Genomic DNA, 23,512 nt, shown 5'->3' with positions numbered 1-23,512 from the left:
GCAGGCATTAATCTGTCAACCAAAATAATGAGATGTGACCACAAAAGCAGCATAAAGACATGGCTGCTCACAGCACTGTGACCTCAGAAAGAGCATCAGCAGAGGCAGAAGTCATCCAACCTCCTCCACAGAGCACCTACACCAAGTACAAATGTCATCAGGCTACAGTTTGCTTCATTCTCAGCCAGCAAGTGGGTAAAGAGAGGATAAAAATCTAGTAGGGGAAAAGAAAATCAAGTGGGGAGTTATGAATAGTTATCAATAGTTATGATACAGAAGGTTCTTAAAGAAAATCACTATGATGGTGGGAAATTAGGGAGGATAAAGGAAGACAAAGATGTAAAAAAAGGGATGAATGAGAGATGACATTTTTAAAGTTAGTCAGGTTGGGGAAAGACCCTGGCAACCATTAGTTATAACCAAAAACTCTGATGCTTTCACCATTGTAAGTAATAATCTAAATTCCTTCAGCTTTTCCAGAGGAAGACACTTAGGATGGAGAGGTGGAATTTCAAAGGTTCAAAGGTTAACATGGAATTGCCAAAATCTCTCATGAGATATCAATGTAGCAATAGTTCTTTCATGAAAATGCAGTTAAAATTGAATCAGAATGGATTCAGCGTTGAACAATTTTAATGAAGCAGTGTCAAACAAGCACATCAACTTCTTAGAAACCAAGGAGCTCCAAAGTTTAATTACAAAAACATTGTACAGAAAACTTGGCATTTAAACAATTCCAAACACGTTAATCCAGCAAATGGATTCTGCTTTCATATATTTCTCTTAACATTTTTGCAAGTGACAAAATCATTTTATTCCTCTCTTCTCCTTGACACCCACTTCATTTTTTTTTAATCAGTCAACACTGAAAACTGTAAACTGAAGTGACACTCCGAAAACACTGGAAAGACAAAATCCATTTTTATAGGGTTAATAAACATAAATAAGAAGCTTCTTAATGAGACAAAACATCATCTGTCACATCATCAGTGAGCAAGAACTCAGTCTTCTCCCAGCTGCTTCAAGATGGATAATCCACCCCACCTCCTTCCTTGTGGGAAGAAGCAAGAGATTTGTCAGTCCCCAGCTAATAATATCACCTTAAATTTCCTATCCCACAACACTTGCATGCTTCTCAGCAGAGATGGATGAGCAGTATCCATGAGCAGATTTCTGTAAGCAGGCAGCCTGGAGCCATCTGACCCTACTGATGGACTGCATATGTTACAGCCTGCAAGTGCATCCTACATTACATGGAATTTCTGGAGTCTTTATGGGATACAACTCCAGGTATTAGGTAGGATGCCACAGACAGAACTTCAGGATTTTGTAAATCAGTTTTTGGCTATGCAGCGCATTTTGGCCACTTCAACAGAGAGTCAAACATCACCAGTTCTAAAAAACCAAGATACATACATGAGATGAAGGTGTAGGTGCTTCTACTGGAGGCATTAAAAACCTCTAGGATTTACAACATTCTTTACAGAACACACTAAAAAAGTTCATGGCAGCATCAGCTGGTCTCATCCATGCTAAGGAGAGTGGAAGTCAATGCAGTAAACTGAGGTTCCTTTTTGTGAAGTCTTGAAAGCAAAACAGATAACAAGAGAAAGGAGTTTCCTCCCTGAAGGAAGACTTGATTTACATGGAAATCCTTGCTTCTTGGCTACAGCAATAACCCCAGGAGTAAGCTGAGACCTGGCATAAAGGCTCCAGGCCAGCACGACGTCCGTGTGTACAGCGCAGGAAAAGAAGAAACTGGTTTTTAATCTTCAAAATATTTGTGTCCAGGTACCTGAAAGTGATGCTGACAGCAACACAAGCAACCTCCACATCACAACAGGGAATCTTAACACACGTCATGAGCAGGAGCAGAGAGATTGTCACGTGGGAGCAAGAGCATTTCAACCACCCCCATAAAGCCCAGAGATGTCCAACAAGTGCTGAGCCAGTCAGAACCAACACTCTGACAGGAAGCAAAGGGCAGGGAAAGTTTTGCATAAGCCAGTGCAGGCAGTGGGTGCCCCAGCTCTGCCAGGAGGTCTGGTGTAGCTCTGCAAGATCAGACTCAAACATGCAGAGCTCTATTCAATGCTAGTGAAAGGCCATTTAGGTCAGCTGGAGCACAAAATGCTGAATGCCATGGGCTCCATGGGCAGTACTGGACTGTACAAAAGGTGAGAGCAGAAACAAGCTGCAATGCTGAGTTCTGTGGGCTATGTGGAGCTAGTTGCTAATAACCTTCTCTGCTCTAATAATTCATGCAAAAATATATGTGCTGCTTCCAGACACATTGATTCCCAGCACAGCAATTTCAGGAGGGCAGGGAGGGGAAAAAAAATGCAATCCCTGTGCCCATTTCTCTTTTTATAGAAAACTGCTTTCCCCATGAGATCATTCTCTCAAAAACAAAGCAGTAACATTAAATTAGACTGAACAAGGTATCAGATGAAGGGCAAGCTTTGTGGGTTTAGTCTAAACTGAAGAATCCCATTTTCCCTGCTGAGAAGAACTAATGTTTCACTTTTTATCTTGATTTCCACTGATCATTGTGGATAGTAAAATGCTCCAGCAAACGTTTTCAAGAGATGACAGGAGACCTTCACAGAAGAGCAGGATGCAATGTGCAAGAGAGGTGCTTGAAGAGAGGGGAGAGAAGAAGTCTGTCTCATAGTAGAATCAAGTCACAAAGCATCAACCACAGCCAGTCTCTAGCAGGGGCAAACTCACATTGTAGGAACTGCAGGCTAACACAAAAAACCCCCAGGATTTTGCTTAAGAAAAGCTCCTATAAACATAGCAGGAGGACAAGACAGTGCACCAGGAAAAACTCCCTGTTAGAGCAGAGAACACAAGCACTGCTATCCAGTACTGCAAGAATCAGGGAACAAGATCAAAAGAAGAGAACTGAAGTGAAGGAAGGTAACCCCACAGGATAAACATGAAAACAAAATAAAAGACACTAGAAGACATTAGGCAATATAACACATCAAAGTTATTACTACAACATATAGGCTGACTCCATTTCACAAGCTGAGATTTCATCTCCACAGCCAGCCAGTCCACAGAACACAGGCACCCTCACACCCAGCAAAATCCATAAAAAATGTAGATTGCACAGAAGTTGCATGCTCTTAAATGGTCACACAGAGGACAGTTCCAAATGCTTAGTGGGCGGTGTCCGTGGCTTCTTAACATCTCTTAATGCATTGATCTGTTTGTCTCCCTGACAAATCACACAGGCAGGGCCCAGCACAAACCTGCCCTCCTGCCTCCCACCCCAGGCTTTCCCCCATGGCTTCTTATTCCACACTGGCCAAAAAAATTTTGTAAAGCTTCCCCGGGTCACGAGACCTGCAGACGAAACAGAAAAATAAGGGTTAGAAGGCTACAATCTGCCAGGACCAAACAGGCACCATGACAGGGGTGTGGGGTGTTTGATCTGAAAACACAACACTCAGGATAGTAAAGCAGCCTCTAGAGACACAACCAAACTGAGTGGCTGTTTCCATCCAGTGCTCCCCATATACTGTTTGCACAAAGAAGTTTTTACCATGCAGTACAGAAAAACCAAAATATTGACCAGTATAATCAAATATCCCTAAACACAATGTACAAAGCCACCGAAACCCACCTCAGATCTGTGAAAGAGTTGTTTTCAGGAGCATTATGGGCAGTTCTCTGTGGTATTGATTTGTGATGTGTCCCAACCTCAAACAGAGACCACTTGGTTGACAGAGATTACATCCAGCATTAATATACACATATGCACACTAACAAAGGGACACTGGTGATGACAGTTTGTTGATACAGTTTATCACGTGCCAGATGAACCTTTTATCCAAAGCTTCCTTGTTTTCTAGGGAATCTCTATCATTTTCTAGATTTGCATCCAACAAAACCCAACCTTCTTCCTTCCAAAATTTAGTCTCAAAATATAATCAGTGCCAAGTGAAAGTCAGTGTAATTAACAGTCCCATTAATTATTTGATCATTATATTCCATTACAAGCATGTCATTGACCAGTGAAACTATGTGATTATTAATCCCATTTTTGACTGCCTCAAACTGTTTTGCTGCTGAAAAGAGAGAAGGCATTGGAAGGAAAAGAAAGGAAAGAAGTACTATTTTTCAAGTAGAGGTTAGAAGGAAGAATTTTAAAGCAAGAATTACTTTTTCTAAATCAATTACAGCCAAATCTAGCCTATCCAAGAAAATTATATGTTTAGGAACACAGGAATTGTCCATCCTTTAGGAAAGATGAAGCCACCTGGCAAGAGAATGAAAGTCTAAATTTTAGTAGCTTTGTGATACGATTTTTCTAGCAAGGTGCTTAAAGGACAAATATCCATTTCTGGGCCTGGCATACCCTTCTAATAACTGATGGATGAGAAACTGTTCTCCCTGTTAGCCATTCTGTAAAACCTCCCCTCTGAGGTTTTCTCTCTCTGAGCCTGAGAACTAACTGAAAACAGTATACAAAAAGGAGGAGGTTGATGAGCTGCTGAAAAATCCCAGACCTGGATCGACAAGCTGTTCCCTTCACAAATAGCAGCAGTAAAGGCACTTCTTTATTCTGCTGGGAGCTCAGTCATCTCTTAGAACTACAGTGTGTTCCATCTGGCTACCCTCCTGAAGGACAATGATCTCCCAGCTAAAGCCACACTATAATGGGAAATGTGTAATTAACTGTTCTACACAGCACCACAAAAGGTCAGAACCAGAAAGGATGAAAAGCCCTGTCTTCATATTTGCAGATGGCACAAGGCAGCTTTATTTGCATTTCTAAACACTATTCAAGACATGTACAGTAGATCTCTACATAATAAATGCCTGAAGAATGAAGGTATGCACTTTGTTAAAATAGAAATAGGCAAACTCCTCATGGCTGCCTAGTGCTGTGCATCATGGGCAAGTGGGGGAGTGAGAGGTGTGGGAAATGCAAAGCAGCACAGTAATGCAGAAAGACTGGTATTTACTTCTTTGTTAATTTGTTTTTCTACTCTGTTCTCTATTACAGTTTTCCAAGCTGTTAAACAGCAGCAAAAATACAGAATCATGAGCTCAATAATAATCTACGCACATGCCACATAAACATTCGTCTCAGCAAATGCTATGTACAGCTTTGCATCTAAGCCTTCCTCATTACAACAGCTTGACTACAGGTGCCACTGAGCAGAGGTAGAGCATTTTCAATTTATAACAGAATTGAGTTCACCTGTAACCTCTTGAGACAAATAGAATTTCCCCATGGCCATCAGTTTCTACAATTACTGCTAAAAATCTTCAGATTTACTTCACTCAAGAAAGGAACCTTCTTCTAAATTAGTCACCCTGTTACCATTCCGTCAGAACTCTTATTCACCTTATACAAATACATAAAGATCTTGGAGCTAAAGGGAATTTCAGAGCCCTTTAATGCCGTGGAATCCTTTCAACCCAATTTGACTTTCATTAGGACAACCTGCTCCTGCAGCTTTGAAGAAGAAAGCCTTTGGATTGTACAATCTGGTGATCAGCAGAGGCCTCAGCAGCAGAACAGGTGCCAAAGGCAGGGAGCAGGCACCAGGAGCAGCCTGGCAGAGAGCACTCACCCCGTCACTAACGCTCCAGCCTGTTGACCACGTCCCGCACGGTGGCGATGAGGTTCTCGTTCTCCTGGGGGTTGGCCAGGATGATGCTGTGCAGTCTGTTCATGTAGGAATCGATCGTTTCCATCGTGGGAGTTTCCCCACTGCCTACGGTCAACACAGTGGAATGAGCCACAAGATACTTGCATGACCACAGCAATTCAAAAAAGTTAACACTATGCTAAGGGTAATTTGTGCCAACTCACAAACTGCTATAGGAGGTGATTCTGCTGTGCACCACCTCTTGTGACAGATTCTGCTAAACAATGTCCTCCTAACTCCACAAAGTGAGTAGTTCCAAGGATATCAGGACTAATGAAGCATGGCTCTCTTTTATTTGGGTCTCATAGTTGATTATAACAAACTCTTTCAGCTGGGCATTCATAGAATCTAAGCGGGTTCCCTGGCAGCTGACAATACAGACACAGCCCTTATTTTAATCAAGGAACTTGCACGTCCTGTCTATTCTATTCAGTAACATTTTCATAAAACAAGTGAAGGAGAGCCAGGACTGAATATGTGTCTCACTTTATTAGGAAGAGTAGGAGCAATAAGAAAATAAATGTCATGTTGAAATAAAGCACTGACTCTACACTTCCCCCTGCATGCATTTTAGTATTTCATTATCCCATGCAACAAAAGCTCAGAAATGGCCAAGAGCACAGAAGTACGAGAGCAGCCTGTGGTGGTGTTCATAGGGGTCTCAGGACAAGAGAAAAGAATCTTGTCTCCATGTTTCAGAAGGCTGATTTATTATTTTATGATATATATTATATTAAAAGAAAATGATATATTGAAACTCTACTAAAAGAATAGAAGAAAGGATCAATCAGAAGGCTAGCAAGGAATAGAAAGGAGTGGAATGATAATAAAATCTTGTGACTGACCAGAGAGTCCGAGACAGCTGGACTGTGATTGGCCATTAATTAAAAACAACCACATGAGACCAATCACAGATGCACCTGTTGCATTCCACAGCAGCAGATAATCATTGTTTACATTTCGTTTCTGAGGCCTGTCAGCTTCTCAGGAGAAAAACTCCTAACGAAAGGATTTTTCATAACACATGTCTGTGCCAGCAGCCCCCCTGTTCTCAGGCCACAGCACGACACAAACACGAGCAGTTCCTTTTCCCAGGCCCACCTGGCAGCGGGACTGCAGCGAAGCTGCTGGTGAGGGCCTGCCTCAGGCTCTCCAGGTGCTGCTGCAGCACCGTGTTGCGGCTCCGCTCCTGGATCACGTCCACCTCCAGCTTCTCCACGGCCGTGCGCATGCTCTCCACGTGCTTCTGCAGCGCCGCGTTCCTCTCCTCAAACTCCATGTTGGATTTGCGCAGCTGCCGCAGCTCCGCCTCACGGGCTGCCAACATCAACCCATCCCAGAGAGTCAAAAAACTGCTACAAATATCTCTAGGACCAACAGGCAATGAGACAGAATGTTCTGGAGTGCTCAGCTGATAATTACAAATGGTGGCGTTGTGGTTTATAGATAAAGAGCATCACATCATGGAGTGACAACAGCACCTACAGTGGCACTTGACAGAGATCGTTCCTAGAGACAAAGACAACTAGGAAAACATTCAAAGCATCAGAATGGAAATGAATGGGGGAACTGATCAGGGAGGAAGACTGCAAGACTGATTTCAAATGCAATCAGCATGACAAAGTTTAGTAGCAGTGCTAAGAATCCTGCAATCAAGATACCAGTTACAAAAATAATCTTCTGTTGACCATAGAAAGTATCTGAATCTAAATTCTGTTCAGTCAGGAAAGTCTTCAAGAAATCTGGCAAAAAATACTCAACCTTGAGACACACAGATATGAAAACTAAACAGGGTAACAGAAAATATATCAGTGTAATCTTCCACATATGGGGGGAAATAAAATACTGCTAACCAGCCTGATCACCACCAGGATACATTTTTGATATTTCTTAGTCCTATAGAACAGTAGACAAACCTCAAACTGGCTGGAATAAACATCAGAAACATTCTCAAAAAAGGCTAATTTGGGAAGACAATGCCAGGAAAAACTGCTTTTCAGCCATTGTGTATATACAGAGGTAAGGTAATAGCAGAAACTATACCCAAGTCTTTATGTGAGCTGAGATGGGAGAGTGCAAGGACTCTTCAGCTGGACAGCATTTGCCAAGAATTTTGGAAAAGCAAGGAGGAAAGCATCCTGGAAAAGTTAAAATTACCTTTACTATGATTCAGGAACTCTTCTGTGAAGATTGGGATATCAAAGACAGATCTCTCCTTTGTATCTGCTTCTTTCTACAACAGAACAAATAGTAGCATAGTTAAACAGTTTGTTTTCAGGAATTCATTGAACTGTTTTGATCATGAGAATAAAAGGCCAAGGAGACCAAAACCTGAGGCAGCTAAAAGCTGTATGGATTAAAGACACTTCCAGCTCCTACCAAGAAAGGCCAAAGGAAGTGTCTTAGATTTTCAAGATATAGGTTTAATCAAACCATCATTAAGAAAGAACATACAACATACTAAAATACACTCTTTCATCCTAATGACATTATACCTAAGAATTATTAATTATTATTTTAAATTATTATTATATTATTAGAATTATTTTATTATTATTATTATTACTATTATTATTATTTTTAAAACTATCTGAATGCATTCATATTTTCCACCACCAACCAACTGACACATTCTGAAATATTCTTTACAGAAATATCAACAAAAAGGAGACAGAGTGAGCAAAATGCACAATAAGTTTCATGGCTCTTGGCCTTTCAACACCAAAGCAAAAAAACAAAAACCACTTGTAAATCAGGAAATGCTCTACAACTTAGTCAAAAAACTGTACATAATGTGATTTGACTCAAGGCAAAAATCCCCTACTATAACATACTTCAGTCACCACTTCTAAATCAACAGGAATTAATGCTTGTTTTAGCACCTGAATCATTATGGACAAAGCCAATGCAAATTTGGTTTGATAAACTGCAGCAACTACAATCAACCTGTAACTTAACACAGAAATAAAGTTATGCAGGAAAGAGTGTCTGTGGAGAATAAAAGCTTTTCACAACTCTCAAACACCATAGCTGATAATGAATCACCAACTCATCATCCAGAATTGCAGTGTTACACATGACTGGTGTCCTCCAGCAGACAACCCCAATGTCTGACAGCTGCTAAGGGAATTCTGGCCCTGAGTTCAGAGCACCACGGTGCTGTCTGCCACAGAGGGGTACCTGAATGCCAGCTGACAGCCAACCAAGACAGACAGGACTAGATGGAACTACAGCTACTCTGTTTCCCCTGAGGAGACAGACTGTCCATTGATTGCCTTTAAAGATAAGCTGGCTTTTATTGTGTGGCACAATTACAGCTGAGGAGCTCTCTATTTACTGAGTGAGAATTCAAACCTTACTTGGCCTGAATCAGCTGGAGACACATGAGAAACAGGGGAGACTGGAGGGAAGGGCAACTCTTCCCAGCTCTGTGAGGCACAGTAGGATTTATTTAGGGTTTATGATCACACGTGCTTTTCACTGAAGTTTTTGTACATGCTGCTACAGGGCAAATGTCTCAAGAGTATATTTAGAAAGAGAAGACATACACAGAAGTGTGAATAATGCATTTGTTTTGTCTGAACACTGCTTAGATGGCTAAGAATTAATTTCACCCCAGAATCCAGGATCTCAACACTAATGTGCACCAAGAAATGTTGGCAGTTATGAAGCTTGGTTAGAACACTTATAAAACATCCATTTTAAAGATTCTAATTTGTGCTCACTGTTACTACCTGTGTGCAAAGAGCCACTGGTTTGGATCATCACTGGCTCCTACAGAATAGATGGTGGAGGAGACAGTACTGCCAGGAGAAGATATTCTCTTTGCAGCCCTAGGTTGGCAAAGGTTCTTCAGATAAAAACCAAAAAAAATAAGGCTTTAGATGTAACTGCCCAGCCTCCAAAAGGCAAGAAATTCTACTAAGCAGAAGAGTGATCATTAAAACCATCAGCACTCTCCCATTACAAAATACATTACCCAGCACATAAAAGATCCTCTTGAGAACCCTGAAGTACTTAAGCCACTCTGAGGTTCACTGAAGATTAAAATCCTAAAGCTTTGATTACCTCCTACTGGAAAGGACCCAGTCTGTTCAGTTCACCTATCATTTAGTCATTCCTCAAACCAAAAGACAATCAGAATTCTTTCTATCATTTACCCTAAATAAGACTGAGATGCTTCAAGAGTCAACAATCTCATCTGGTTATTAAAACTGGGGCTGAACTCTGAAGATTCTGCAATGAATCAGGCTTGAAGTTCTTAGAGACTTGGTGAAGTATGGTAATGAGACAGCTGAGACTTTGGGGGGTTTAAGCTCACCTTTGCTGCCATGGTCAGGCTGCAGACAGTGGAAGGAACAGATATAATAAATGTACTACTCCATTAAGTGTTTTCAGAGCAGGAACCATGAGGCAACCCCTGCTCTCAGTCTGTGTGCACAAACCTTTGAAAGCTTTCCAGTAACAAGTGTAACTGAGTGCATGATGCCAGACCCACTTGGAATCAAGCAGCTTGAGGAAATAAACAAAAACAGAACAATGGAGAACAATTATCCAGGGGTTTAGTCACTGCTGATGACAATAGTTCCACTGTATATTGCTATATGTGACATTTATGAAACTAGAATTTGAAGGAAGAAAAATGTTCTATTTCATGCATATAGATGAGCTCAGGGGACAGTATGTGCATGTTTTTCAAGGCAATATCTATTATAAGTTCTCTCTCATCCTTTAGTTATATTTTATTATAATCAGTATTTGAATTGCCCATCATGAAACTCTTCAGAGGTCAACTCTATGTACAATTTGAAAATATCTTCAACACTGACTCACAGAAACTACATCAATAAACACTTAAGTTGAGGAAGGGAAAGAAAAAAGCTTTCTTTGACCTTATTTTCTTATATTCTCTCAAGAAATAATTTCATCAGCTTGTACCTGCTAATCACAAACACAGCAACAGAAGTCAGTGTGGACAGGAGAAAGCAGCAAGATGACAAAGAGCTTTAGTCTCACTTCCAGTAACAACTTGAGCAGACACTTCTAAAAGCAATCTAAGCTTTTCTGCTGATTCCCACATATACAGGATTATAATACTTGACTTCCCTGACAAAAGATGCAAAAGCACATCAGGTGATAAGCATGTGGGATTTTATAAATATAAAGGTGAAAAACACCAAGTAGTCAAAGGCACAGTTCAGAGTAGGATGTCTGACTGACTGACAGGTTGATGTTCAGCTGTATCTGATGAAGCTTAAATGTCCTACAGGGTGAGGAGAACTCATTTTTTACTGCATTTATGATGTGAAACATCAGCAATGATAGCTTGAATCAGAAGGGTAAGAGGGAAGACTCCAAATTTGTAGATTGCCACCTGTATACAGGTTATGTAACAGTCACAGTCAACCTAGAACTTGAAGCCTTCAGTTTTTGTACAATTAGAGACAAACTTGGATTCAGTGACCGTAGAATCAGAAAACTTGGGGACCACGTACTTCTAAAGGATAATCTCACTGCAAGCACTTCCTTTAGGAGTTAATAAAAGGCATATAAAAAACATGCCACCAAAACATTGTCCTGAAAGTGAAAGGTACTTTCCTTCAAGACCAGTAGCTGCCTCTCAGCAGTGCTCAGCCTTGTCACTATTGTAATGAACACATTAGAAGCAAACTGGATTGCTTTCCCAAGGCAAAAAGCCTCACAAAGAAAAACAGATCTTTCAGAAAGCCCTATTGCTTACAAGTGAAGAGGCTGTGTATAATCAAGATTTTTTCCCCTGCTCTTTGTTTGCAATTTATTGGTAACCATTACAGAAGCACTGTGGCCCTAGGTAATACAACTGGAGAAAGCTTCGGTGTTTCAAGGAGAGAGAAACCACAGTCAGCCAGGACACACGAGATTTGTGCTAAGATGCCTGTGCTGCAGCTGATGAGCTCCAGACATTATCACTCTGACATTATATGCAGAGGGCAAGGGAGGGCAGGAGAGGGTTTAAGCCAGAGATTTTCCAATTATTTGGTTGCTTTACCCATTTTCTTCTCAAGGAAGCCACAAGCATTTATGTTACTGCAAAAAATTAGTACCTGAAAACAGCCACCTAAAGGTGCTGACTTGGCAGGCTTATGGAGGTCTCACACTATTTTTAGGTTCTTAACATTGCATTACAAAACTGACCAATGTTTTAAGTGTATATTCTGCTCCATTCCATCATTTGTACCTGCCCAAGACTTATCAAATTTAGTTTTGTCACACCAATGAGTGTAAAAATACTCAGTCATTTCTAACTTTTCAAAACCTGCATTAGGAAGAGTTCCTTCCTTACTAACCTGCATTAGTAAGGAAGAATTCACACTCAAGTTCTGATAAACTGGGTTTTGACTTCACTATAAGTTTTTTTCACCTGAAAGTCTACCCAGTGATGTAAATGTAGAATTAAGAGGTTTACCTCATGATCATGAGCTGGCTGTCTTGCTCCATCTGAAAAGGAAAACAAGCAAGAAGTCTCTCAAAATAAACAAAATTTAAGAAAACAAGCAAAGAATTAAGGCAGTTACACAACTCTAATTACACAACAATTCTAGACAGATTTGTGCAGCTCTGCTACAAAGCCACAGAGAAGCTGTGCCTAACTTTGATGCTCTTAAAGCATATCCTCCAACACAATCTAGACACAGTGAAATTCACCTAAGTCTAATTCCCTTTACACACAGCTGAGGTAAATGCCACAGAAAGAACACTCAGTTTTTAACCAGTCTCTAAATCCAAGGCTTTCAAGGAGTGTCAGGCTGCATGGCTGGCAGGGAATCTTCTATTGTTCTAGTTAGGCACATACTTTTGTCCCATTCAATACCTTGTCTGTGTGATTTGCCTTTTTGTCTGTCCTGTGCTTTCCTGCTGAAGACTTTGTAGGCTTCAGTCTTCTGGTACTGCTCCAGCTCCCGCATGTAGCGCTCCTTGTCTCTGTCTGCTTCATCCAGGTAGCGCTGAAACAAAAAAGTCCCAGGGTTTCAGGGAGTTCCCTCCCCTTCGGGAGGAAGGGAAGAAAAACAACTTGTCAAATGAAGTGCTGATCCATTTCACCTATGCAAACAGGAGAGGAGTGAAGAAACAATGAGGTGCAAAGACATAAGATCTCTGGATAAATTACTGCATTCTGGTGTCCCATTTTCTCTCTCTCTTTTTTATAATAACTGTTCTCTTAATTTTTTTTTGCTAGGCCTACGAGTAACTTGCTACTCTACTCAACTGAACATTACCAACATGTCATAGACCAGACACTTCAGAATTCCTGTTCTGTGGCCAGGAGGAAGTGCTGCCAAACAATACCATCTTATTATCAGATGATGCTTTATAGTTCAGACCCATAACAGTAGAGTTCCAAATACACACTCGTTTTCAGGCCCCACAGACAAAAAGCACCACCAAAAACTTGACACATCTGAGAGGTGAGCAAAACATCATGGCTATTGCAAAGAGCAGTGTAAAGATGAAAGAGCCTGGTTTTAATTGATATAATCTATCTGCATTTTGGGTAATAGAAAACTTTTTTTAATTTATATAATCCGTCTGCATTTTGGTTAACAGAAACCTTTTTTTATTAGCCTGAAGGTATTTCACACATCTGCAAGACAGAATGAGCTTAGCTGGAAAATTCTTTAAGGGAACTGATGAACTGAAAAACATTTAATGAATGGTCAGAAGGCTTACTAATGGGATCCTTTCAAGAAAAAAAGTCGCCTTCCCAATTTTTTCTCCAAATGAGTTTAAAATTCAATGAATGTAAGAATTAAATCAGTGAACCTTAGTCCCCTAGTATTCTCTAAATCATCATGGTAATACCTGTAAATTATGATTTCCATACATTTGCAACAGATGACAATAGTAACATGCTGGACTGAGCTGCAAATTTGGTGATGCTTTTGGGTTGGCACTGCTTTTGGACATGTTATTTCTCTGTAAGATATTCGTTTTTTCCACCTCCAGCAATGCGTTGCTGAAAGGGCTCAGCAGTCTTCCCTTGACCTGCTCTGAGTTAGAAACTTACAGCTTTACTTGAGGACAGATTCCCTGGGGATTTAAAAAGCAGCATACAGAATAGAGATTTGAACTCAATTTCCTTTTTCAGGTTAAAAATCTGCCTGACACATGATAAGAATATGTTAAAGTGCAGGGGACAGAGGGGCAGATGTCTTTTACCCTTCTCTCCCAGCAGACATTTTCATCACCACAAGACATCGTCTCCATGGATGTAAATTTCCAACCTTACACAGGAGCAATCTTGACTTTTCTCTAAGCAACATCATTCTCACTATCCCTGCTACCAAATCAACTGCTTTGCCTTGCCACATATTTTCCATTATGGTTCAGTCACAGTGCCTATGCACCATTCTGTATCATCTCTGTAAGTGGTATTCTACAAGCTTAGCAAAAAGCAACAAAAGGAAATCTTGGTTTTTTGTGTCATCTGATTTTTCATTACACCCTTAAGGTATTTTTCAAAGTACAAGTATGAAGATCAAATTCATATGACAGCATTCAGAAGCACTGTGATTTAAAAACTGCTTTGCAGAAATCTCCAACTGGCAATCAGGAGTGGACAGTGAGACATCCATTAGCAATTAACCCATTAACAAGGTTCACTCCAGAAGGCCCTAAAAACCAGCTCAAACACAGCCTTGAACTTCCTTCACTTGTCAGATAGTGCAGAAGGCCACAGGACTCCCAGGTAGGAGACACCACATTCCAAGACTTTGGCCTTACAAGTCTCAGATGTGTCTGAGTTGGTACAGCAGAATTACATCCATGGATCACATGAACTGTGGGATGTCTCATTAGAGCAATGCCCCCATTCTGGATGTGTTCTTGCATTACCTACAGGACACAGCTCTCCTGAAGTCACCCCTGGAGCAGATGCCACGGCCCTGCCAGGACCCATCATGTGAACCTGTGGCCCTCATTTTGAAATATCCTCCTAAACACGATTCCAACCAACAGCCTGTGTCACCTTCCTCACTAAAGAACATTCCCATGTAGCAGCAAGGACAAGGAAGTGCAGAGGTACCCGCTTCTCCTCAGGGGGCAGCTTGCTCCACTCATTGCCCAGCATCCTGGTGATCTCAGGGAAAGGCACCTCCGGCCGCTTCGCCCGCAGCTGCTCCCTGCGCTCGTTCATGAAGCGCACGTACCCGGTCAGGGGCGACTTGGGGGCATTGCTGTCCCGCAGGGGTTTCTTCCTCTTCCTCCCTTTGGCCCAGCCTCCTCGCTTGGTTCTTTGCTGCTGCAAGATGAAAACGAAGGTAATTCAGGCTGAGTGAAAATAACCCCCTCTGGAAGGAATAAACAACTTCATTAGGAGTACATGGCTGCAATCCTCTCCATGGATGCAGCTTTCCAACCCTACTTTAGAGATATCCTGACTTTTGGCTAAACAAAGCCAACCAAGTCTCACTGTGAAAAGTAGCTTACAGTTTCTCCCAGTCCACAGGGACAACAAAATAACATTGGCATCAACTTCTGATTGTAAAATCACAGGGACTGATAATCCACAACATGATCATCTCAACTAATGCCACTGCAAATATTCTTTTATTACTTATTTGCTTGGTTTTAGTTATTCTCACCCTCACATACCCTCCCCTGCAAGTCATTTACTTCGATAGGTTTTTTGGAGAGATTTTGTGTACTAGTTAATAATAGATAAGTAGTCATTTTGCACCTTCCAGATCTTTGGCCTCCATGCACAACGTGCCCAAAATGTGGCTGTAAAGACAGTAAACAGGCTACTCTCATCTGCTAAGTAGATTGCCTTTCCCAGTAACCCCCTCCAATGGAGCAGCAAACAAACTCCAAAGGAGGCAATATTGTAAGATGTGTCTGGGGCACACTTGTGAGTTCACAGGAATAACAACATTATCACTCATCCTCTTGGCTTCAAATTATTTCTACAGCAAGCTCTGGACAACACTATTTTCTAGTGCTATGTACATACAACTATTTTCAGTACTTCTAATCTTTCCCCAGATCAACATGTTCCTGCCATCATGTTACTTTTTGTTTCCCTCCTGGAATTTTATTACTCAATTAAAAAAAGGACCTCACAGCTGAAAACAAACTACAAGGGAGAATATCAGATACATCTATCAAAAAAAAAAACCAAACCAGAAAACCCCAAAACCACTTCCTAGTGCAACTTCAGGTCCCTTCATGATTTAGTCACCAAAAATCAGTGTTGGATGGTACACAAGGTATAGTCTAAAGCAGTAAAAACACAATGGTTTTAAAGACCTCAGTTACTACCAGAACATGACAATGGTCTCACTTTGCTGGCTCACAAGAGAGAAGATCATTTGTGGCAGTTGAAGATTCAGTCCTGAATGCAGCACGAGCTTGTGGGCCCCTCTGGCTAAGCTGAGACCCATGTGCTGCTCTGTGCACAGTCCAACTGCCAGCTATCTGTGTGCAGCTGTGCAACACAGGAGGAAATCAGGGAATCAGAAGATGAACATGGCAAATGGATAAAAATTTGTGATCCTATTAAAAATAAAATCCGAGCAGGTAAGACAATATAATGACAAAATTCTATGCCTTTGCTTCATTGAAAAGTTACTATTATTTCATCTCACCTCCTCCTCAGGCTTCTGCTCAGTGGTTTCAGCAGCATTAGAAGACTCATTTTGCTGCTGCTGAGCCTGTGACAAGTCCTCCACCAAATCTGGGTTATTTGCAGGCTGTGAAGTTCCACCACTGAATGAACTCTCTGAATTAGCTAATCTGAAAAAGCACAGAAGTGGAAAACAAAAAATTTAATCATCATTCCTAAATCACTTCCTCCCTAATCTTCTAAAACATGTAAAAATGTTGCAAATATATTCATTCTCACACTAGCAAGAAAAATGGGATTTAGAAGTGATTTTTGAAGAACTGGCTGTTCCATCCAAGCAACCACTATAACCACCACAGCTCCCATGGACTTTCAGACCCAGTTTGATTTTTAAAGTGGTATTTTGTTTCATTTTTGGTGAAGCATTTGCTCACACAAACAACTCACAGGCAAGTGAACGTTTGCATCAGAAACCAGTCAGTGTGAATCTATCATTTTTCAGAAGTACCATAAGGAATTTGAAATTAAAAGTTTAATCATCAACCAAGATACACCTTTCTGGATGTATTTAATATATTTCTCCACAAATACATGTAGAGATCTGTGATTGGGTATGATCTTGGCTTGAACTTCATTCCACACACTCTCCTGTTCATCCACATGGGTATTTAAACACAATTATGACTAGGTCCCAACAGGCTCCAGAATGGCCCTAATTTAATTCTGCTGCAAGAGTTGTATCAATCTACCTTATTTCAAAAAAGGGCAAGATGGCTGCAGGCAAAAAAGAAGAGCAAACGTGCAGAAATACTTCTGAAGGTAGACTGACAGTGCTGAACACCTATTTTGGGGCAACAACCCCATGGACATTCTCAGCCCTGTGCTCAGGAGGCAAATTAATGTAAAATTTTTGGACTCATCTCAGATTCTAAACCCTTCTTGAGACTAAAGAATACTTGGCCTTACCCAGTTACATTCATGAAAATTCCTTTAACAGCAGGATATGCTTCAAGTCTTCTTTGCTCATTTATTCCACTCTAAAGCTACTCATGGCTATGGCAAATTTTAAATATTCAAAATACCTGTTCCTATTAATGTAGACTACAGCTATAAAAATTTGATATATTTTAACAGAATTGTTATTTGAATGCCCATGGGAATATCTGTCTTCAGAGAGAACAGCATATTTTCACTACTCACTACAATCAGCAATTGTGACATAATTACTGGTAAAGACAAAAGGGCTGCAGAGATCCATGGCTGACTTTGAGACAGCAGATTGAGCTCACATTACTGACAATTAGAGAGGGAGCAAGGGAACAGAGCAGACATTCTCCCTTAAGTTAATTATATTTGGTATGTGTCAGAAAGAATAGGAACAACATAGCTCTGGATTCACTGTTAGGATTTGAAGAGTGTTTCAGTTTTCCTCTCCATTCCCCCTTAGCAGAGAAGTTCTTGAAACTACACTTACAGGAGAAACTTCATGTGATGCAGCCATTTGCAGCAAACACTGATGAAAGCTCAGCCAAAACATTAATACCTCTTAAACACAAGCCTCATTTGAACATGGACCTCATTTGGCACCAACAAGTTTGAAGTCCCAGATAAGTAAATCCAAATTTAGAGTGAAAGTGTTCACATACATTTTTACAGGGCTTTACCTGACTGCAAAGTCTGAATTTTACTGTTTGGTGCTTTGCAAAATGGAAAAGAAGCTTTAATTACAAAAACACAGCAAAAATTCCATGTATTCTTAAAAGAAAACTTCTCTTGGCAATTTGATTTTAAGAGGCCATTGCTGCAGTTTCCAAAAGCAGAGTCAGACTGACAAAAATGAGATATCAGTGTCAGTGATCAGTTTCAGAGATCATTGATGAACATTGATGATATCCTTACTTGAAAACATTTACTTAGCAGAGACCACTATGGCCCACAGATACTTCCTCCCTCTCTGTTCCCATAAAGTCACTTTCTTAAGACTGAAATCCCAGGGATTTACCTTTTAAAGCTAAGAGATACTAAAGAACAGTTTGTGATCACTTCCATCAGTTCAGAAGAGTTCTGGTTTCTCCTAAACAGGATCCTGTGATCTTCTATCAAGGCCAAGGGAAGGTTGCAAAATGGAATTCTGTCGGGTTTATTTCTCTTATTTTTACAAATTACTCAGAATAGCCTCCTCCACTGAAATGATTTCCCTGACAAGTGCAGAGATAGTATCTACCAGCTGAAGGTGAAAAAGGAGTTACTTACCCAGTTACATTAATTTCAGCACCTTCCTTAGATCCATCCTCATCTGTAAAAAGGGGAGGAAGATTGGACCCAGCTACCAAGTTCTCCATACCTCTGGGAAAAAGAAAACCAAAGATAAAAAAGGTTAAGTTAACTATGTCATTCTCTCCCTTCAGCAGTCCTTCAAATCAAACATCATAACACAGCAGGAATTTTTTACCCCATGAACCACTTGGCCAGTGCCAGCTGATGGCTTCAGGACAGATCCTGTGCTTAGGGACAGAGAACAAAGAGCATAAATGACACTTCAGTTCTGAGTTTCCATGTTAACTGAGCTCTGTGCCAGTGCCACAGTGTTGCTGGAAATCCCTGCAGTTCTGTTTTATCCCTCAAGACAAGTCCTCATTCACCATACTCAGCACACAGGTAGGTAGATCCTGCTCTTCCAGTCCACCTGCCTGATCATTCCTCACAGTGCACCCTTCAGCAGAGCTTTGTTTGACCCCAGAAAAAAACTGAAACCAAGCCCTCCCTGAAATTTCAAATTAAGATTGCACTAATAATTTCTTGTCCAGATTTTCACAATTAATCTATGTGTGCATAGAACACAGCTATTTAGAGTATTTTATCTTCAATCCCACAGAACTGTTGCTGAAGCAAATGGTTTAAGGACTGTGTATTTCTCATTGAATACAAACTACCCCCAAATTAGAAGTAGTTCCATTTGTAAGCCTGTGGCCTGTCATGGGAATTTAATGTGAGACATGAAATCTAACACCTAATTAATTTACCCCCTTCCTTACTAAAAAAATGTTGTATTTTAGTGAAAATAAAAACAAACAAAACCAAAAAGCCTTAATAAACTCACTCTACAATTATGAGTTGCCAGTTCAGGCCATTTTGAAGGGCCATACTATTTAAATTCCTGTTCCTTCAGTTTTAGAATCACCTTTGATGAGCAGCAGATACTCCACTCAATTCCTGCTGTCCCTTTCATCCAGAACACTTGGGCTTTGGGCCTCGAGGGACAGAGGAGAGCTATCACCCTGTACTGCTCTCTCCTGGCTTGCTGCTTTCCACCCAGCACTGAAATCCAAGTGATCTGAGAAGAAAATCTTGCTGCATGTTTTGAATATTTGATGTGTTTTCCCACATCCCACCCCAGTTCTAAAGGTAGATGTTTTCTACAGACAGAGGTAGAAATGCTTCTCGCATCTTCCAGATTTTGCAGATCTCTATCACAAGTACAACATGGCTGACATTCATCCTTTTTTCTTCTACTTTTGCAGCTGCTGAGATCCTTAGAACCACCCTTAAGCATCCCATCATCCTGCCTCCTCATCTGGAAAATAATTAAAGCTAAGCAGACTATTCCTGGGTGGTACAGGCACTGATCTCTAGCAGAGGAACACCTTTACTTGTGTACAGGAAAGGTTCACCCAGGAGTGAACAATCTGAATTCCTGCTCTGCCAGTACAAACCAGGGACTGGGTACAGTTTTGGGGGCTCAGCCTTAGAGCTGAGGCACAGCTGGAGACTGAGCAGCCAGGGGCCCCCAAGATGCTCAGAGCTCTGAAGCAGCTGGCCCAAGGGATGCTGAGGAAATGGCCTTGCAAAGCATCAGGAACAGCCTGGCACAGGGCCCCAATCTGATGGAGCTAAAGGTTCTGGGGGGAAGTGGCACAGAGGACAGAACCAGATTCTCCCCAGCTCTATTGGCTTTGCAGGCCCAGGCTGGACACCAGGATGTGCTCCCAGAGAGGTGGAGTCCAGCCTGGCAGATTGTAAATGCTGAAAGCTCTTACTGACCCAAACCAATGCTGGCAATAGTCTTGCTCTGAGTGGGAGGCTGGACTAAGATGACCTCCCTCCAGATGTCCCTTCCAAGCAACATCTGCAGTTCTGTGAATCACAGCTCCATATTATGGGTTTTTTTCAAATACCAGCATCTCTGACAGGAAAAGAAAGACAACTCAAATAATATAATGCTGTGAGGAAAAGTAGTGAGATACTCTGCTGAAAGAAGTAGGATTTAAATCCTTAAAGAAGGCAAACAATCCTTCCTCACACACAGAGAAAAGAAACTACATAAAGGCCAGGACTTGATGTATCACAAGAAATCTAAAAATTCAAGTGATTTGAAAATTATGCTCTTCACTGCCCAGGAAGTTCTTTAAGCACAGCTTCTAAACATACAACATAAATTGCTTCATGCAGTTATCATCTAAGAGGGAAATTAGGTTCTGCTTCACGGTGCACAATATTCATCAGTCAAAAATTCTAAATTATAATTTTCAAAAAAGGAAGCCTAAGCAATTATGCCCACTGTGACCTTCTCACCAGGTCCTGCTCTGTCTGCTCACAACTGGCCCAAGCTCACTTTCAAACTGCAGGGAGACAGCTGGACACCAACCTTACCAACATATAAACAGAACACAAACACAGGAAGCCAGGAGAAGATACACTTTTCTTATTTAACCCATATGCTTTAGACAGTAACTGTTTCAGAGGATGCTGACCCACATCCTAAAGAAAAATTAACATCAGTGAATTTACAATGGCTTCTAATCAGTTCCAGAGAGCAAAAAAACAAAACAGTTCCTCTAAAACTCACTGAGAGCAGATGGGAACCTACAGAAGCCTTTCAGTCCCATTTCTCAAGGATAACCTCCCATACCTCTGCTCCAAAATCAATACCCACTTCATTTCAGCCCCACTGCAGAGCTCCATGTTCATTGAAATACATTTAACTAAATTCAAGGCAACAGAAACAAGTGGCTCACACATATACCCTATTTTCATTTTTTAACTACATCTACCCAAATGCAAAAACAAAACTGAAACTGCAGTTAAACCCTAAATCCTACCAGCCCTACAGTTCAAGGCAGGGAAGCCTCTCCTCCAAATAAAGCCAATAATTCAAACTGGAGCAGCTCTGGGTTCACTGTACTGCTACACCACTGGCTGTGTTGGCTCAAGAAAGCAACCAGCTGCACATGAATAGAGAGACTGATTTATTTATTTATTTACAGCAGTATTTGACAGGATTTCAAAGGTTCAACTAACACATACAGTGGCATTAGTTAAACCTCTATATGAGCCTAGAAAAAATCCTACATTATCAAAAAAGTGGCTTAATTTAGCTTTTCCTTTCCCTCTCTTCCCTGAGCAATCATGACTCCATGACACAGAAAGTGGACAACACTATTTGGTAACTTTCAGTTTAAATTTTTCAGCTGGACACTTTGGTTGCATGCCACAGAGATCATACTTACACAAAATGGTACAGAGTGCACCAACATGGTCTGACAGAATTACTCAGGAAATGACAGCAAAACTTTTACAGCATAAAGATCTAAGTGCTACTACACACATAAAGGATCAAGCAGTGGGTAATTAAGTAATTAAACACCATTCAAAACCAGAATATGATTTAAATAACCTTTCTTAATTTCTTCTCACATTACCTTTTGCAGGCCATGATATGTAATTATTATTCTAGTAGTAAAGTAGCCAAGTTACATTTTGCATCGACTGAAAGCTACCATGTGATCAAATTTCCAACCACACTTGTATAGCAGAGAGGAAAACTCAGAAGCAGGTGGCTTTAAAATCAGGGTGAGAACAAATCCATGGCTGGAGCTAGACAGAATGAGTCACTTTTCCACAACATTACTGTGGATGCACTGTTCACAGCACTCCTATAGGGCAGCACATGTAAGGACACGACAAAGTTCAAGGGCCTTTTATACATGCTGTAAATGAAGGGTAAAATTTACCCACAGTCAAAGCATCAGGAACAGCAAAAATGCCATTTAAAACGTGCCAACAATTTGATCCAGCAGAGTCTGGCTGCATTGCTGGGTGTCAGGAGGCAGCTGCAGGGCCACAGCAGCCCCGTCCTGCCCCCAGGCACTCCGGGCTCACCCCCCTGAAGCCTCCTGCAGAGCCCAAGCACAGCAATCACTGCACACCCAAAACGTTCACAGCACCTGCAGTGCCTGTGCAGTCACACCAGAGGGACAGGGCTGGGCTCTGCAGGGTCTGCACAGCCCTGGGCACCACTGAGTCACTGGCACTGCAGGGTGTGCACAGCTCTGGGCACCAGTGAGTCACTGGCACTGCAGGGTCTGTGCACAGCCCTGAGCACCACTGAGTCACTGGCACTGCAGGGTCTGTGCACAGCCCATGTCACCAGTGAGTCACTGGCACTGCAGGGTCTGCACAGCCCTGGGCACCACTGAGTCACTGGCACTGCAGGGTGTGCACAGCCCATGTCACCACTGAGTCACTGGCACTGCAGGGTGTGCACAGCTCTGGGCACCAGTGAGTCACTGGCACTGCAGGGTGTGCACAGCCCTGGGCACCACTGAGTCACTGGCACTGCAGGGTTTGCACAGCCCATGTCACCAGTGAGTCACTGGCACTGCAGGGTGTGCACAGCCCTGGGCACCACTGAGTCACTGGCACTGCAGGGTGTGCACAGCCCTGGGCACCACTGAGTCACTGGCACTGCAGGGTGTGCACAGCCCTGGGCACCACTGAGTCACTGGCACTGCAGGCTCTGCACAGCTCTGGGCACCACTGAGTCACTGGCACTGCAGGCTCTGCACAGCCCTGGGCACCACTGAGTCACTGGCACTGCAGGGTGTGCACAGCCCTGGGCACCACTGAGTCACTGGCACTGCAGGCTGTGCACAGCCCATGTCACCACTGAGTCACTGGCACTGCAGGGTCTGTGCACAGCCCTGGGCACCACTGAGTCACTGGCACTGCAGGCTGTGCACAGCCCATGGCACCACTGAGTCACTGGCACTGCAGGGTGTGCACAGCCCTGGGCACCACTGAGTCACTGGCACTGCAGGCTCTGCACAGCCCATGGCACCACTGAGTCACTGGCACTGCAGGGTGTGCACAGCCCTGGGCACCACTGAGTCACTGGCACTGCAGGGTGTGCACAGCCCATGTCACCACTGTCACTGGCACTGCAGGGTGTGCACAGCCCATG

The 23,512-nt window shown here is 42.0% G+C and overlaps 1 protein-coding gene across 3 annotated transcripts in view; it reads right to left on the bottom strand.

Moving 5' to 3' along the window:
- Window positions 1-615: 615 nt before the first annotated feature.
- Window positions 616-23,512, bottom strand: part of HMG20A (high mobility group 20A) — a 41,062-nt gene continuing 18,165 nt past the window's right edge. For 2 of the 3 annotated variants that reach the window (XM_077185242.1, XM_054642358.2), the window contains exons 2-10: window positions 18,526-18,618; window positions 16,295-16,442; window positions 14,734-14,949; window positions 12,523-12,655; window positions 12,118-12,149; window positions 7,830-7,905; window positions 6,774-6,989; window positions 5,595-5,738; window positions 616-3,354 (exon numbers count right to left, since the gene is read on the bottom strand). In XM_077185242.1, the coding sequence (XP_077041357.1) occupies window positions 5,602-5,738; window positions 6,774-6,989; window positions 7,830-7,905; window positions 12,118-12,149; window positions 12,523-12,655; window positions 14,734-14,949; window positions 16,295-16,442; window positions 18,526-18,614 (1,047 nt within the window). In that variant the 5' untranslated portion in view covers window positions 18,615-18,618 and the 3' untranslated portion in view covers window positions 616-3,354; window positions 5,595-5,601. The remainder of the gene's footprint in view (window positions 3,355-5,594; window positions 5,739-6,773; window positions 6,990-7,829; window positions 7,906-12,117; window positions 12,150-12,522; window positions 12,656-14,733; window positions 14,950-16,294; window positions 16,443-18,525; window positions 18,619-23,512) is intronic. The other variant, XM_077185244.1, reaches the window with a different exon arrangement.

The sequence above is a fragment of the Agelaius phoeniceus genome, chromosome 13 (genome assembly GCF_051311805.1).
Source record: "Agelaius phoeniceus isolate bAgePho1 chromosome 13, bAgePho1.hap1, whole genome shotgun sequence".
NCBI classification, from domain to species: Eukaryota; Metazoa; Chordata; class Aves; order Passeriformes; family Icteridae; genus Agelaius; species Agelaius phoeniceus.
The sequence above is the reverse complement of the archived record's forward strand: the minus strand, read 5'-3'. Positions and strand labels throughout refer to the sequence as shown.